This window comes from Onychostruthus taczanowskii, unplaced genomic scaffold, assembly GCF_017590055.1.
Source record: "Onychostruthus taczanowskii isolate IOZ18803 unplaced genomic scaffold, ASM1759005v1 scaffold4, whole genome shotgun sequence".
In the NCBI taxonomy this organism is placed as follows: domain Eukaryota; kingdom Metazoa; phylum Chordata; class Aves; order Passeriformes; family Passeridae; genus Onychostruthus; species Onychostruthus taczanowskii.
The window spans coordinates 602,692-619,368 of NW_024501459.1; the positions used below are offsets into that span (position 1 = coordinate 602,692).

At 42.7% G+C, this 16,677-nt stretch overlaps 1 protein-coding gene across 7 annotated transcripts in view; it reads left to right on the forward strand.

Annotated features, from left to right (window-relative positions):
- The window catches only part of MAPRE2 (microtubule associated protein RP/EB family member 2), an 88,134-nt gene that overhangs the window by 29,937 nt on the left and 41,520 nt on the right, over positions 1–16,677 (forward strand). For 2 of the 7 annotated variants that reach the window (XM_041413090.1, XM_041413093.1), the window contains exon 1: positions 41–199. The exons of 2 other annotated variants lie outside the window; for them this stretch is intronic. In XM_041413090.1, the coding sequence (XP_041269024.1) occupies positions 81–199 (119 nt within the window). In that variant the 5' untranslated portion in view covers positions 41–80. 3 more of the 7 variants (XM_041413096.1, XM_041413095.1, XM_041413094.1) reach the window with 3 other exon arrangements.

Genomic DNA, 16,677 nt, shown 5'->3' on the forward strand with positions numbered 1-16,677 from the left:
CACGGCGCGGTCCCCACGGGCGAGGCGGCGTTTCCAGCAGCGGCAGCAGCGCGGGGCTCTGCGGAGCGGCGGGAGCGCCAATGCCCGGACCGACCCAAGCCCTGTCCCCAAATGGCGAGAACAACAACGACATCATCCAGGATAACGGGACCATCATCCCCTTCAGGAAGCACACGGTGCGGGGGGAGCGCTCCTACAGGTACTGCGGGGGGGCTGCGGCGGCGCGGTTGCATAAGGCGGGCGGGCTGCAGCCCCCTCCTCTCCCCCGGCCCCGCATTGTCCGGCTGCGGAGCGCTCGGGGGATAGGCGGGATGCATGCGGGGGCTTGCCGCGCCCGGGCGGAAGAAAAGCGGTTAAAAATTATAATTAAAAAGGAAAAAAAAAAGGGGGGGGGAGGAAAGAAAGAGGAAAGGGGAAATAAAAGGGAATGCAAGAACGCCCCCCGCGCAGGCAGCCAGCTCCCCTTGGAAAAGAGCCGCAGCACCTCGCTGCGGATCTCGGAGGGAGGCGGCGCCGTGCGGGAGGCGGCGGCCGCGGATGGCGGGGCGCGGGCAGCCCCTGCCCGGCCGGGAGAGCCGCACCGGGCACCGGGCAGTGCCCGCCCCCCGCACGCCGGTGTGGGGGTGACAGCCGCCCCCCGCTCCTCGGGGCGGGGGTGACAGCTCTCCCGGTGCCTGCGCGGGGGAGGGCGGCTCCATCCCCGCCCCCCGCTCCCCGGCAGCCCCATTTTGTGTTTATTTATCGTCTCTCGTTTGGGGGGACACACGTCTTTTGTCGCAGTTGTAGGCATTTTTGATGAATCGTTTGGCATGCGTTGCTGGCAGCGCTTCTGCATTAACATCTTTGACAATATGTTCCGGCAGATAAGCTCATTAAAATTGTTTGCATTGTTTGATAAGGGTCGCGGCGCAGCCCGGAACGCAACTGGTTTGATGTGCTCCTTGCTGCCGACTCGAAGGGCGATAATACGGCCGGTGGCTCCTTATGTCAATATACAGTTATTTTAAATGCTGCCTGGATGACAGCAAGCAGTGCCTCTGCAGAGAACACGCCCCTTAAAGCTGATTTTCAAGCAGCAGGAAATGATGCTGCTCTCAAATATCTGACTAAAGTGGCGAGTTGTAAGCTCGAATACATGAAAACAAACGTGGATGACTTGGCTTGTTTGTCTGAAGAAAATCGCAGTATTTTTCCTTCTGCTGAGGAATAACGGAGCTGCTACCGGCATTTGGCCATTAAAAACCTTAACAGTGAATCTCATTGTTGATCACACACTGACGGGTGAGCGTGAAATGTGTCGGAGATCCCAGTGTGTGGTTAGTTGGAATTGCATAAAATTTAGTCTGTGTCTCTCTCTGAAACTGCCTATGCTTTGTGCACTGGAGCCCCAGTGCACACATTTAGCACAAAGTAGCAAAATTGCTTTTGCAAGGACCTATTTCTACTTGCAGAAAGGCTGTAGCTCTCACTTCCTATGTCTGAATTTCAGCTGAGTAGTACAAGATTCTGTTTTAGGGAAAAGCTGTATTTCTATCTATGAAATAGATTTTAAATATCATGCATCTACCTTTAGTTACTCTGACATGCCATAGGTACCGCCGATTGCTAACTTGTTTCCTTCAGAATAGTTCTTTGGAAAACCTCTGTTACATGGGGTTCTCCATTCTTAAAAGACTCTGTAGTCTTTTAGGGATTTGTATCCATTTGTATCCCTCTCTAGAGCAATATAAAGGAATACAGAACTACTGATGCTAGCATTGCATGTTATTTTTGGGCAGTAAATAAGTAATCAATGTATTTCAGAACTAAACCTTTAATGCACAAATAAAAATTTCTACTGAGGAATTCTGTTTAGGTTGGGTTTTTTTCCTTTTGGAAACTTACCATGTTCTGCAGAGTCATAACTCCCATATCTGTTGATTTCTTCCTTTCTCTTGGAGAAAGGGAGAATGGTACTTAACTTGCTTCCATCTGTAGCTAAAGTCCTTTAGGAAGTAAATGTCAAGCATAACAGAAGGGAAATGTTAGAGAAAATACATGAAAACTGTGGTGAAGCTTCTTCTTGGTACTGGAAAAAATAGCTTTTAACTTCCATGACTACCTTTAGTATCTTGATAAGTTTGGCTCTTGTTCAGTGTAAGTGGCAGCAGGAGATCTCTGGGTACAACACATTGATTCTATCACTTTAGTGCCTGCTGCCACACTGGACTGTCAGTGCCATGCCAGACTTCTGGAGCAGCTTGTAGGACCTCACCATATGACACATCAAGTTGCTATGCCTCTGATTGTTGGGCTGGCTTCTTCCATCTAGGAATATGGAATAAATATGTCATTAAACACACCCTGGAGCTTGATGGCAGATGAGCAGTTGTACAAAGCTAAAACACTTCTGTGTCCTGCATCTTTGCTCCAAAGTTAACCTGCATCTACCATGTGTATAGAGGTTCAGTGTTTGCCTTTCCATCCTTCTCTCCTGTGGTAACAGAAATGCTTTCTCATTTTACAACTTTTAACATGTTCTGTTCCACAGATATTTTAAAACAGAAGTAGTCTTTAATAATCAGAAATTTGTGTTCATCAGGTTAGATATTCTCAGACCTAAAAAAATTCCCTTTGCTATTTCTAATTTTTTACCAAAGATTGGACATCCAACTCCTGAAGCTGATTTAAAAACAGCTGCAGGTTGCACCATTTTACAGACTAGGAAGTTGACGTGGAAGGAGCTGCTGTAAGTTATCCATGGAGTTGAGGATGCAGCAGGGAATTGAGCTTATACCACGAGTCCCAGCCATGTGCTCTGTATGCAAAGCCACAAATAGTTTTCCCAAGTCTTCCAAAGGACATATTATATTTTGCAGACTGGGACATACAGGCCCAAGGTGTTAAGTTTCTCATCCAGCTTTACGTAGCTGGTAAATGGAAACCAGGCACTTTGGCATAAAATTTAGTCACAGGGTGATGTTACCTTTTGGAGTTAATAACTGTAATCAATCTGTATTGCTCCAGTGAAATGCTGTTTCTTGTGCTTCAGATCAGGAGCCTGTTTAAAATTTGGTACTGAGGTGTCTTTTTGTTGACCCGAAGTAGACTTGGGGTAATTTCTGAGAACGACACCACATGTAATGATAGTTTTACTTCTGCATTCAAAGATGGCTGAAAAAATTCCATGAGAAACCAAATCAACAGCTGTGGGGAGAATTTTTTTTTTTCAAATAAAACATGTTTGCAGTGCTTTTTTTGCCAGACTCCAGGTATCTTGTGCGGTTGATCAGCTCATCATATTTTTAAAAGCTAAAGTATTAAGAGTGAATACTTCTAGGTTCAAATGGCATACCTAGTCTAAACCACCCTGGTTCTAAAGAGACTGCTGTATCTTCCTTTGCAGGATACTGTGCTTAACTTCCACTTTGTGTGTTGCTAGAAAAATGGTTTTCTGGTCCTTCATTCCCTGGCTATATTTAGTTTTATACCCAGAACTTGCATGAAGCAGAGGGGAAGGGGCCAACTTCCTGATTATTTTTCTTGAAATCACTAGGCTAAAAGGAAAGAGTATTTCTGCTTTAGTTTTTGTCTATGAGTGTCTACCTTTCTAATGTTATCTATTTTAAATATTTGTTTTTTCCTAAGTGTTGTCTTCATTCTAGAAATCATTGTGTGAGCAGAAAAGTGATGGTGCTGTGCATAATAATGAAAGCTAGACAGCAGTGGCGATTTCCTCACCCACTTGCTGGAATAAGTTGTGGGGTGTTACAGAGCTTATCTGGCTGCCTTTTACAGCAGTATGAGCTGATAACTTCCATGCTGAAAGTCAAGATTCACATTACAGCAAAATCTGTTTTGGTCTTTGCCTTCCGAACTCGTAGTGAATTGCCGGATGCAGGCTGGCCCTGGGCAGCAGAGAGCATCCTTCCCTCGGCAGGAGCTGCCCCTGGCTCTGATGACTCTGTGCCTTCCACATGTGTGGCTTTACTCAGGGTTCAAAGGGAGACCTATGGCTTTGCCTTACTCTGGGCAGAAGGAATTTCTTGCTCTAAAATTAGTCTCCACTGAATGTGGTAAGCAGGTAGTTACACTGAAGTAAAAAAGATCATTTGTGTTGATAAAATTAATACATAAAGGCCCAAGCTTGAGAACTGGGAAGATGATACAGAGTAAAAGCAATGAGTTGTCTTCTCACTTCACAGTATTGATAGGTGTGACTTCTGAAACTGTAAACACCAGTCGAAGCAAATGCTATTAAATATATTAGTGAATCTTTATTTTCAGAGGCATTTGCTCTTGACCTAACACTTTTATTGAAGATTATGAAAATTTTGCTCTAGATTTCATTGAAAGCAGGAAAAAGTCAATAGCAAATGTTAAAATAAACCATCAACAAACTAACATAAGTTGCACCTCATAAATGTGGCCTGTGCTTTTCGAAAAGCTGTATTTATGATAAACCCCTTGTCTGCCAAGCATCTGGATTGCAACAAGGTAGTTACTGTCAGGGAGAAGACCATCCTGATGACTTAGAGCCAGCAGCTTACTAGCCAGCATTAAAGAGAAAACAAGGCAGAAATCTTTCCTTGGTTCCTGCCAGCTTAGGTACCCTCTATTTTCTCTTCTTTCACTTTCATAAAGCTGTCTTCCTATTGCTGCCACTGCTGTTCTTCTTTAATCTTGTTTTCTGCTTAGGGAGTACTCTGCCTAGAGAGAGCTGTTTTGGTGAGAATCTGCTGGGCAGATCCAGCTCTCAAAAAGCACAGGGTGAAACTGTCTGAAGATAACTGGGAATCACATGTGAATCCATGTAAAAGTCTCTGAGGGTTAAAAAGATGACTCTGCTTGATACTGCATCAGTAGTTAGATTATTGGGATATCTCTGCATTGTTGGGATATTTCTGTTGACCTGGATTTAGATCTTCCTAGATAATACCTTCATAGTGTTTTGGGGGCTGGAGATATTTGTTTAAATCAGGGGCTAAGAGTGAGGTAGCTTTTTGGGGACCGGGGGAGAGAGGGGAGAAAACACTCCACAGACAGCCCAGTTTGTGTAAGGACATTGAGGTAATTTTCAGAGAGCACAAACTCCTCAGCTTACACCCAAGTGCTCTCACCATAAAGGTCTGAGAACGCCTAATTTGCACTTAGCCTCCTGGGTTTCAGAAACATCCTGTAGGTGGGAGGCTGCATTCTGGTTTTTGTTGTGTGATGTGAGGTTTTTTTTTTAACTACCTTGTTGAGCTGCATAGCAACAGCAATTTTTTTTTGGCATATTAACAGAAAAAGGAGCAAGTTTGGGACACATGAGAATTGAACCTGATGCTGGCACTTTCAGAAAAAGACATTTTGGCTTCTGTCTAGTGTCTTCAATCTAGTCTTCCTAGAAAACAGGCACTGATGCTGCATTGTGAAAAAAAGGTGATTTGGAGGTGGGGCTGTGGAGCAAGAGACCTTGATTAAAGATATTTCTTTGGCTTGTTTGAGGGAGATGCAGTTACCTCATCTGGACCACAGAAATGTTTTTCCAGGGGGCATACCTGGATTAACCTTTTGTGATATAAAACTTGTTTTGGGAGCCACTAAGAAAAGAAAATGCGTGGTAGGTCTGCATTTCAAGCCTTAGCATTTGAATGTGTGACTCTTTAAAAATATCTTCAGAGGTTTTGGTGTTTAGTGGGGAGGTTAGTTTAATTTGACAGTCTCTTCTCCTTCCTCATGCCCAAAGCTAATTATAGCAAAGGCTTGGTAAGGAAGCAGATAAATAGTGTGCCAGCTTTTCATGCGCTTTGGAAGTGCAACTTTCGGCCTTTGTTTGATAATTGAAAACGAGTGGTCTCGCCACATCTGTTCTCAATCACGCCAACCACTGAGTGGGATGGCACGAAGGCCGTGGCGTGGTGGCAGCAGCAGCAGCCGTGCGGCTCCGCTGCTCCGGGACAGCGTTTGGCTGCTCGCATCCTCCTCGCTCCCTGAATCCTGGCCTCCAGCTAGCAGCGCTGATCGCTCGCTCCCAGGATCAGTGCTGGGGAATGTAAATGGAAAACATCCGTGTTTCTTCTGTGGATGGTGTTAGCTGCGCGCTGCGTAGCTGCTTGGATCTTGCTCAGATCTCTGCTGCCTGACTCACCGATAAAGCATCTTCTTCATATTGTTTCATTACAATTAGGTGGGAGGGGAAAGGCAATATCAGCTATAAATGTTTACTAAACATGCATTTATCTCTAGGGGTTTAAAAATAGTGTCGGTTTCTCTTTTTTTTTAGCACAGTTCTGTTTCATAACACTGTTTACTGTTATGAAGTATTTAATTCAAGATTAAAATCTTGCCTGTGATATTTTGTGAAAAGTTTGTCTAGTTTTCTAGTGGTATACTAAATTATCAAATAATTAGTAGAGAAGGCTCTGTATACTGGTAGCACACCCATTAAATGTCTCAGTTCAGCCACTCTGAAATAATTTCTTTTTTCCCATAGAGCCCCATGATTAGTGAAGGGTGCCTTTGGGTTAAATCTGTTTTTTTGCTATGCTATCCAAACAGGAAGTGTAAACATTCATTAGTGAATCGAGACTTAAGGATGTAGCTTCCGTAGGAAATCCTACAACTGTGCCAAATCATTCTGCCTGGAGAGAAATATGCCATGCAGGTTGAACTGTTGATCTTCTGGCCTTGTGTATGACCACCTTGCATTGTATTGTTTCAGAGGCTTAATTTTCAGTATTATGTTTCTTGGCAATTTGGTGCCCTGAGAGAAATCTCAGTGGAACCCTTAGCTGAGATCTGTGCACTTCAGTTTTATCTTTCAGGAGCAACTCAAGTGAATTTTCCCCCCCTACAGCAGGGTTCCTTAGTACCATACAGATTTCCTACCCAAGCAGCTGTAATTATTCAGAGATGCACATGAATGCAAATTCTTTCCTGTCACTCTGGAATGCAGTGTTGATGCTCAGAAGGGCTTGCTGGCAGTATGTATTAAACAATTTGGGGGGAGTGAAAATTCATTTTAGGCAAATATTACACAATTGTTATGCTTCGCTTCTTAAGGTTAATCTCTGTGGAGCTGGGCCAGTAATATCATGAATAGGAAGCACTGGAATATTTGAAGTAGAATACTCATTTGTTTTACTTATGGATTCGGTGTTACACAAATCATAGCTTGTTAAAATAACTATAGAATCTATGAGTAATTGTTTGTATGGAAGTGAACATATAAGCCAGTGATATGAAAGTCCCACGGGAGCTTGTGTATACAGAAAGACCATGGTGTGTAGGAGTGCTGAGAACAGGGAAGCAGTGGTAATTGGTTGGATAGAAGGGATACATTTTCCCAAAAGGACAGCATTCAGTTGTAATTAGTCATTCTGTTGGAAACCTTGTTATGCAGAATGGTGTTTGTTATATTTTTTTTAATTGAGTTGTTTGGGGTCCATATTGCTGCTTGCCCATAATAATGTTTCAAAGTTATGCATGATGAAGATTCTGAATCAGGGTCTAAATACACTGTTTTCAGTCAACACATTCATGTTGTGCTAGATGTCAGATTCAAGGAGGCATAAAAAATATTATCTTTTAAATTTTTTACTTCCTTTAATATATCTGCGCTGAAGACAGGCTGAGACACCTGGTGTTGCTCAGCCTGGAGAAGAGGAGGCTCTGGGGAGACTTTAGAACAACCTTCCATTACCTAAAGGGGGCTTGCAAGAGAGCTGGAGGGGGAATTTTTACAAGGGTATGTAGTCATAAGACTACAAGACAAGGAGCAATTGCTTCAAACTGGTAATATGTTTAGATTAGGTATTAAGAATAAATTCTTTACTGTGGGGTGATGAGACACTGAAAAATGTTGCTCAGAGAAGTTGTGGATGCTCCGTTTCTGGAAATGTTCAGGACCAGATTGCACAGGCTTTGAGCAGCCTGGTTTAATGGAAGGTGTTGCTGCCCGTGGCAGAGGGGCTAGAACTACATGATCTTTAAGGTCCCTTCCAACCCAAACCATTTTGTTATTCTGCATATTTTTGCCTGCAGAGGTTTGGCTCTCTAGTGCAGGTTTTTAATCTGTGGTTCCCAAGTGTCAAGTGAGTTCCACAGGGGTGCTGTAGAACTGCCTTGTCTCTCAAGCAGCTCTATTTTTAATATGGTGAGGTGTTTTTTTCCACTACCACATTATGCACACCCCCCAGTTGTTCCTGAAGAGTTACACAGTGTGGACCTGGTGATGCTGGTGAACAAGATGAACATGAGTCAGCAGTGTGCTCGTGCAGGGAAGAAGGCCAAGCCCATGCTGGGCTGCATTGGCAGGCATGGAGCCAGCAGCTCCGGGGAAGCGATTCTTCCCCTCTGGTGCTTCTGAGACCACATCTCACATACCATGTCTGGATTTGGCCTCTCCACTTTGAGAGAGACAATGACATACTGAAGTGAGTGTGGCAGAGGGATACCAGGATGGTCAGGGGGCTGGAGCTTGTCACCTGTGTTTGGTCAGTCTGGATAGGAACCAGCTCAGGAGAGGGGAAGAGCTCACTGCACTCTTATCTGTCTAGTGGGAAACTGTGTGTAAAGAAGATGGAGCCAGGTCCTTTGCAGAAAGAGAAAGGATATGGGGCAATGGCTGTCAGCAGCTGCAGCAGTAAAAAGTACTCTGGATATTGGGAGAAATGTTCACGCAGCCAAGATGGTCAAACCCCAGAAGTTAGCCAAAGGAGCTGTGGAATATCTCCTTGGAGAGACTTGAAACTGAGACAAATGGCAGCCTTCTCTTGCTCTTTCTGCAGTGACTGGGAGGCTGGAGCAGATCTCTCTGGAGTGCCCTGCCTACCCGAGTCAGTTTATGATCCCATTCTGTAGCTCTAATAAACATAAACAGCTTGTGACTCAAAAAACAAAATAACAAAATCACGTGCTTTAAAAATGAAAGGAACATCATCTGGAAACAACTTTTGTACTTCCAGGAAGATAAAATCAGCCTTGTCATCAAAGGTTTGAAATGGAAAAGAAAAATACATGTATGCAGTCTCAGTATGACTTCATCAATATCAGACGTTTTCTAGTTTAATTCTTGTGAAAGCTATACTGCTGCTGAAGCAGTGCATTAATTTATACTCATATAATTTCATTGCATTCTCTGAATCACTGGGAGCAACTTCTGCAGTTTAGTACCCAGGGATAATCGAAAGTTTGTAGAGACACAACAGAGCAAAGGCACAGTTTTGCTGTATCATAAAACCAATTGTGTACATTGCAACCAAGGATTGTCTTGAAGTTAACAGCTGATAAATTGCTCGTTCTGCTTTTAAGGGATTGTAGCTTTTTTTCACACAGAAAATGTTAGCATTATTGATAAGTTTAATATGCAGAAAATGTTTTAACTGTGAGCACAGTTCTTAAACTGTGTCAGATGTCTGCCTAGTTTGATGTGCTTTTACAGGGAGTGGTGCAGAACTTTCTTGTCGCATGGCCTGTAGCAACACTGAGAGGGTTGAAGGAACTAAATATCCACATTGCAACCCAGATTACCTTAGTAACTGCACTTACATCTAGTTGAAGGCAATTCAAGCAATAAACTTTTTTCTTCCTTGTTTATTGTGAGTTGAACTTGGTAATGTCACTGTTTGCCAGCTGGAAGCAATACACTTTAGGAATTAACCTCAAGATATTCCATGAAAGGAGGCCAAATCCTATTAAATAGTACATCTATGCTTCTCTTAGCTTAAGGTGCAAGGCTTTACTGGGGCTTGTAGATAAAGAACGTAGTAAGCAATTCAGTTTCTACAATCACAGTTACATCAAAGCAGTAAGCACCTTCTAAAGAACATTATTTAGAAACCAAAGCTTTGGGGATTTCCCCCTTTAGATAGGCAGAAGATGTTAAAAGTTAAAATCTGTCCAAAAGTTGCAGTTTCACAGATCTTCAAAGACCAACATGGTTGAAGAAAGAAGTTTTGGCGAAGCTTTACTTGATGCTGGTAGACACCAATTATGTTGGTACTGCAACAATGGTAAAATCAGTCTGTGGTTACTGGCACACAGCAAGAGTAATATGTTACATAAATCACAGATGGCTGAGCTAGAATGTTCCTACAGGGCAATTTACTTCATGAAGGATTAGTGAATTCTGGTTTTAGTCGCTCCAAAATTAATTTAGCAGTTAAGCAATTGCACTTAGAAATTCAGCCCTGTTCTAGATAGTACTTGGTAGGATTAATTCTTAAGATATGTCATTTATGTACTTTGGGCACCAGAATAATTTAAGAGTGCTTCTTTGTCTGTTATAGTGTTAACTCATGAGAACAAGGGAAGAGGTCAAGTTACTTCGGTATCCAAAACCAAATTTAAATGTTGTGGCTGCTAGACTTAACACTTGCAGGCTGTATAATATTAGAAATGGTTTGTAGGGAGTAGAGAGTTTGTAATAAGCCAATGACAGAGGTATTTATTTCGGCCTATACCAACAACATTGGAGATGTCAGAACTCCAAGATTTATTATTGCCATTATTATTATTTTTTAGTCTAGCTTTCACCAGTGGTTGAGGGAGAAGAGGGAGAGAGGTTGGTGTCAGAGCCTAGAAAAAAGCTCTGCAGTGTGTTGGTGCAGTGGTCTGCAGAGGCAGTGTTGGCAGGGGACTTTCAGCTGCTTCATGTCACAGGTGTCGTCTGGAGCTTGGTCCTGCATTCCCAGCAGAAGCCTGGTGCCTCTCTTTTCCTCCCAAATGGCAGCAGAGCTGTGATAGCAGTGGGAAGCCTGGGCAACCATACTAAAGCTTAATATTTTCATTACAAAAATACACAGGCATGTTTTAGAGAGTGATGTACCAGTGAAAGCAGCTAGCATGGTTGCCTGTTGCTTCATCTGTTGTCACATGCTTGTTTACAGCTTCAGGGCTTAAAATAAATGTTGTCTTATACCCCTGATCAGTGTTGTCACCTTCCTGCCAGGATGATTTGTTCAGGGATGGAGTGGAGCTGGCTGCCTGGCCAATACCTCAGCAGCTCTGTCGTGCACGCTGTGCTCCGGTACCTTTGCCCATGGGTCCTGGGATGGTTGCATGAGTGGTTGCAATGCTGTTTCTTGTCCTTTACTTGGTGCCACTCCAGAAACTTTCAACGTGAAGGTGGCCTTAGAAGTCCACTTGAAAAGGGCCTCATTTTCTGCAAGAACAGAGTTGGACTCAATGATCCTTGGTGGGCGCCTTCCAACTCCTGATATCCTGTGATTCTAACATATGTGTATATTAAGGTTAGAATAAATGTTGCAATGCATAAATCAGTGCATATCTGCACTGGTTTTCAATGTAGGAGAGAGAAGAGTTGATGCATGACCAAATCCTTGTGCTCTGTATCATAGTGCATCGTTTGTGAGTGGGAAAGCTGTACTGCAGTCCCTCCTTAGCTGGTGCAAGAGGTTTCCCATGGGAGTGCTCTGCTCCTTAGCTTTGCCTACCTTGGACAGCCAGGGTTTTTACAGTGTACTGCAGTTTCTTGTTAGAAAACAGCAGCTATGTGTTAGGAGAAAGACATTGCATTTCCCCTTGTCGAATCCTCCTGTTTTCCCTTTTTCCCAGACTTGTCCTCTTCTGAAACCGGTGGATGTTCAGTGCCTGTCTCCTGCTGACTCACTGCCGCTCTTGCCTGGCTCTGCAGCCTTGTGAGGCGCTTGGAGGCTGCTCAGGTCCCCCGTCAGGAGAGCTGTATAGTATTACAAAATCTCATTTGCCATTAGGTTATGCTTGGAGTAAATCAGCATGTTACTTTAGCCTTTCACCTCGGAATGTATACACGCCACAGAGGAGGAGGGGGGCAGCGAAACCCCGGATAGGTCAAAACTAAATTCATTTGGTGACTTCATCTGTCTCTAGTTGGATCTCATCCCTGCTGAAACTCCCGAGCCTGCCCGCAGCGTTTTCTGGACTTAAAAGGCGGAAATGGCAGGAGCCGGGAGCAGCCGGGCTGCCAGAGCTGCTGCCAGAGCCGCTGCTGGGCTGCAGTGTGCATGCTGTCCTGCTGCGCTCTGCCTCTGACACAGTGCCTCGGTGCCCTGCAACCCCAGTGCCCAGCGCTGCTGGCTGCTCTTAATCAGGGTTTCTGCTTGTTCTTAGCCCTTCCTAATCACGGGCAGGTATTCCTTGGTGTAGATGCAGGTGGCTGCTTGGGTGGGTGGCTGTGTCTGCCCTGTTTTGCCTGGAAGTTCACAGGCTGCACTCATGTGGGGCCAGTGGATTTGGGGACAAGCTCTCCTCCACTGCTGTCTTCATTTTCCCCTAAGTCTGCATTTGCTAAAGAAATCTCCTCTCTGAAAGTGAAACTGCTCATCCACCAACTCATGGGAGCAAAATAGTAAGTGGTTCCCCTGTTATTTTCAGTGCTTAGGCTGGGAACTGAGGTTTGCTTGCATGGGCTGCCTCTCAAGGCATCCTTTCTTCATGGTCAGCACTGATGTTACCTTGCTTTATGGCACGTTTTTAATATCTTGGAAATCTTTTAGCAATGTCTGCATGTTTGCTTGGTAATCTGTTATTATCCATAAGGGAAAAATATTAAAAAAAGGAGAATTGAAGTTGCTGCTTGTGTTTGGATGAATTGAGACTTTGTTTAACAGAAGATTAACAGTTGGTTTACTTATCAGCTTTCTAGAGGTTTTATAGTTGCAAAATTGTAATAGACATCTTCGGTTTTCTAAAATGTAGGTGTTTCTAATTGACTTGAGTTTATTATAGAAGTCTGAGAATTATTTTCCTTTGAATCAACCTTTTTTATTTTTTGCCTCCCTTCACAATCCCCTTGTCTATTGTGAAAAGTAGACTAGTTGCCAGCGTCTATTGTGAAAATTTGACAGGTTGAATATCTTACTTCAGGGCATCAGAGCAGCGATTCAAGCTTAAGATCTTAGAGTTGAAAGCCTTGGCAGGGGGAGGGTAATAACTGTAAGTAAAGTGAAGTTTTTTAGCATTGCAGCCTTGCCACTCTTAGGTTCCTCTCGTTCAGCCTACTTCAAAGGTTTTTTGTTGTTCATCATTAATAAAATGCCTTCTTAATTTGTAGTCACATTCTTTTTATACTGAAATTTTTGTGTCCTTACACCATGTTAAATAGTGCCTGTCTGTTCAGCAGAGAACATTACTATTGCTTTGTTCAGCTGCTCTAAGGTGTGGCTTGAGGGTGCTGTGCACTGCTGTGGTTCATTTCAAACCAGAGTGAATGTACCTGGGTGGAAATGGTGGTAGCCAGAGGCTCTGAATTGCTTCCATTTTGTGTAAGCTATTGATGTCTGCCTTTCTTGTACCTCTGTCCTTTGACAAGAATGTTTTGGGTTTTTTTAATTAACATTTGTTTCCTCATAGAAATTGATAAGGAACCTTTCAGAGCATGCAAATACTTTCAGCCATAATGAAGATATTATGTACTTGAGTGTTACTGTTGCATTGTACTTGTGATGGCAAAGGTGAACCCTGAAAAAAGAATTCTGTTACTGTAAAGACATGACACTGCTGTTTCATTGCTACAGTTTCAGTGGCAGCAGGAGTGAGAATGTAGATGGAGAAATAAAGTCTTATGATATGGAAATACAAGTGGCAGATTCAAGTGAATGCAAACATGTCTGGCCGATGCCAGTCAGTGAATGTGGTTTGTCCTTCTCAGGTCGACCTTTAGGTGCCCTGAAATCTTCAAAGCACTAAATAATTGTCCTCAAATCTGAAAATGTTCTTTACATTTTTGTGAACTATCCAAGTTTAATAACTGGTTAGTGAATAAATTTCTAACTATTTCTAAAAGCTATGCAGTATACAGTGTAATGCATTGCTAGTTATTAGGCCATATCAGAGTTTTGGCTCTAGCTGTGCATATTATTGGAATACTTCTGGTCGTATTTTTTGCATTTGAGGAAACTGAATATCTGAAAAATAATCAGTATTTTTCTGCCTCTCAGAAAATAAGTTTTTTTTTTGGGGGGGGGGGGGGGTAGTAAGTTATCTAAAGCCATATGTAGCACAAACCAGAATTATAAGGAGCCTTTATAGAATATTTGCTTCTAAATCAGTCCTTTAGACCCATCATAAATATTTATGTAGGTCAGAACATCCCAGCATTGGCAGGAAGCCTCTAATTTAAAAGAAAAAAATTCCCTAATCCAATCAGAGTGCATCTCTATTACTCTAATTTCACTTGGATTTAAACAGGGAAGTGCAATGAAAACAATAGAAAATATGCTGTTGTCTGTATTCAGTGATAATCCGGCAATATTCAAGCCATAACATGTACATGGATTGCCTCAGTTTCGTCTAGTCTTTGTAGATTACTTCACAAATCATTTTAGGTCAAGTCAGATCCATGTGGTGAATGTAAAATGGCATTCAGAAGTGAGTGAGAAGTACAGAAAATAAAAAATGTTTTTAACATTTCAGGGCTATTTAGTGACATGGGAACAGTGCAAATGAGATTTGATATTCAGCATTTAAAAACATGAATTTCTCACAGTATTATAATCACAGGATTCTTTTTTTTTTTTTCCTTTCCCCGTGGCAGTACCTCATTGTGATTAATCTTGTCTCTGATTCAGTTTCTGGCTAGATAGAGCCTTTGTGTTGCTTGCTGCAAATATCACTGCAGTTGCAGCACTCTGATGCCACAGTATTTGCTGCAGAAGTACAGCATAAGTCAAAAGGGAGGGTAAGAACAGTGTTGTCAGCACTGCACAGGAGCTTTTTGTGTTGATTTTCTGTCTGCAGGACCCCTTTCTGTACATAAAACCTTGAGCATAACTGGCTTCTAATGACTGTGGCTACAGCTGGGTGCAGGGAGTGTTAAAGAAACAGGCAAGGTCCAGCTGCAAATCAGTTGTCATTTCAGGATGGTGCAAAAGAATGAATTTTCCTTGTACAGGGATTTATCCACTGAATCTGGCAGGTTTCTTCCTTCAGGGATTTCTTTGTTTTTGCAGCAGCTTTAATGTAGAAAGCCTTTTCACCAGCAGCTGCAGCAGTCTCACTCAGCTCCATCTTAGCCTTTCTGCTGTTATCTCCTGCTTTAGTAATTTTTGGTGTGAGATCTTTTGTTTCATTGGCAATAACTTATCAGGTGCCAGCTTCCAGAAGGCTCCTCTATACTGTCACACAGACTTTCCACTGCATTAAAAAACTTAGTATCTGTTTGTCTCTTTGCACTACTACTTAATACAAATATGTCCATTTGTACTAAATGAGAGGCAGTGGCAGAAACTGGAACACAGGAGGTTCCACCTGAACACAAGGAAGAAATTCTGTACTGCAAGGGTGAGTGAGCATGGAAACAGGTTCCCCAGAGAAGTTGCAGAGTCTCCTTCTCTGGAGATAATCAAAAGCCATCTGGACACAATGCTGAGTAATGTGCTCTAGGTGGCCCTGCTTGGGCAGGGAGGTTGGACTGTAGTGGTCCCTTCCAACCTTTCCTTTTCTGCAAAAATGTGTAGGCCTTGCAGCTTGAGAGATGATGGCAAGTGTGATGAGTTTTTACACTACAAATAGATTCACTGCTGTAATCCTTCTAGTCTTGTCATTATTACTGGTTTGTTGTGATACAGCTTCTGCTGTCAACAACTGTTAGTTTACCCCTGGAAAAATAAAGTAAATGTGGTTCTTGCAAAACTGTCCTTTAGAACAGCTGGATAATACCTTGTAGCAACTGCAGTTATCTGTAGCAAGAGCAGTGGAAAATACCAAATATCTCAACGTTCAATGCTGCATATAATGCCTGAAAAAATTAATAGACTTTTGGGTGTAATGTTTACTGTCAGGCATCCGAGCCAGTATATTTCTATCTGGGGAAACTGCTTAAGCATGTACATGATTTTCAGCACCTGTCTAATCCTCTGAACTCATGTCTGTGGTGTGTAGTTGTGCTTGTGTAAAGTGTTTTTCTGAAATGCCTAGACTAATATGTGAAGACTCTCCTCAGGCTTAAAGTAAAACAAGGGAGAGTCCTTTATGTTTAGGCAGTACTGTAACAGCCAGAGGTTTTTCATGTTCCCCTGTGCCTCCTGAAATGGGAGGTATGGTGTGCTATCCTCAGTCTGCTTTCAGTTGCTATAGACTCACAAGGCACCTCCATGGAATTCTGAAGATACCAGGTAGATACTGGTTTGCAGGCTTGTGTGAGCCTCATTGCAATCTTATGATTCAGAGCCTTCAGTGTAAACAAGTGAAAGCCTAACAAGTTCAAAGTGTAAATAATGTTATTGGAAAGGAGGAGTGTATTACAACATAAAATCAAGTTGTTAGCTACTTGGCTGTTCAGAGTATGGCCTGTGTGTCTCCACCTGTCCAGCTGTTCTCTTGCATCAGCTTACACATGTTTATTAATGTGTTTTGAAGATGGATCACATTTTTCAGAGTACTTCAGCACTTTGGGAACTCAGTCCTGCAGAAAACCTCAGCCCAGCTGTAGATGTTAAGCACAGAGGTTCTTGACTGTTGCTGAGCATGGTAGCTGCACTACCTATATCTGCTTGTTCTTTTTTTTCCTTCTTTTTCGTTTTGTTTAAGGTCTCTCTGTGTGGCAAACAGGATATGTGTGTATCTGATCACCAAATTAGAATATGCTTACTGTAAAGGAAACCTTTCCCAGCTGAGTTTATTTAGAATGTAGCCATTAGGAGGGTGGGGAACAAGAGATGCAAAGAGAGGGTGCACTCTTTCAAGAGAAGCAGCTGTGGAATATTCACATAT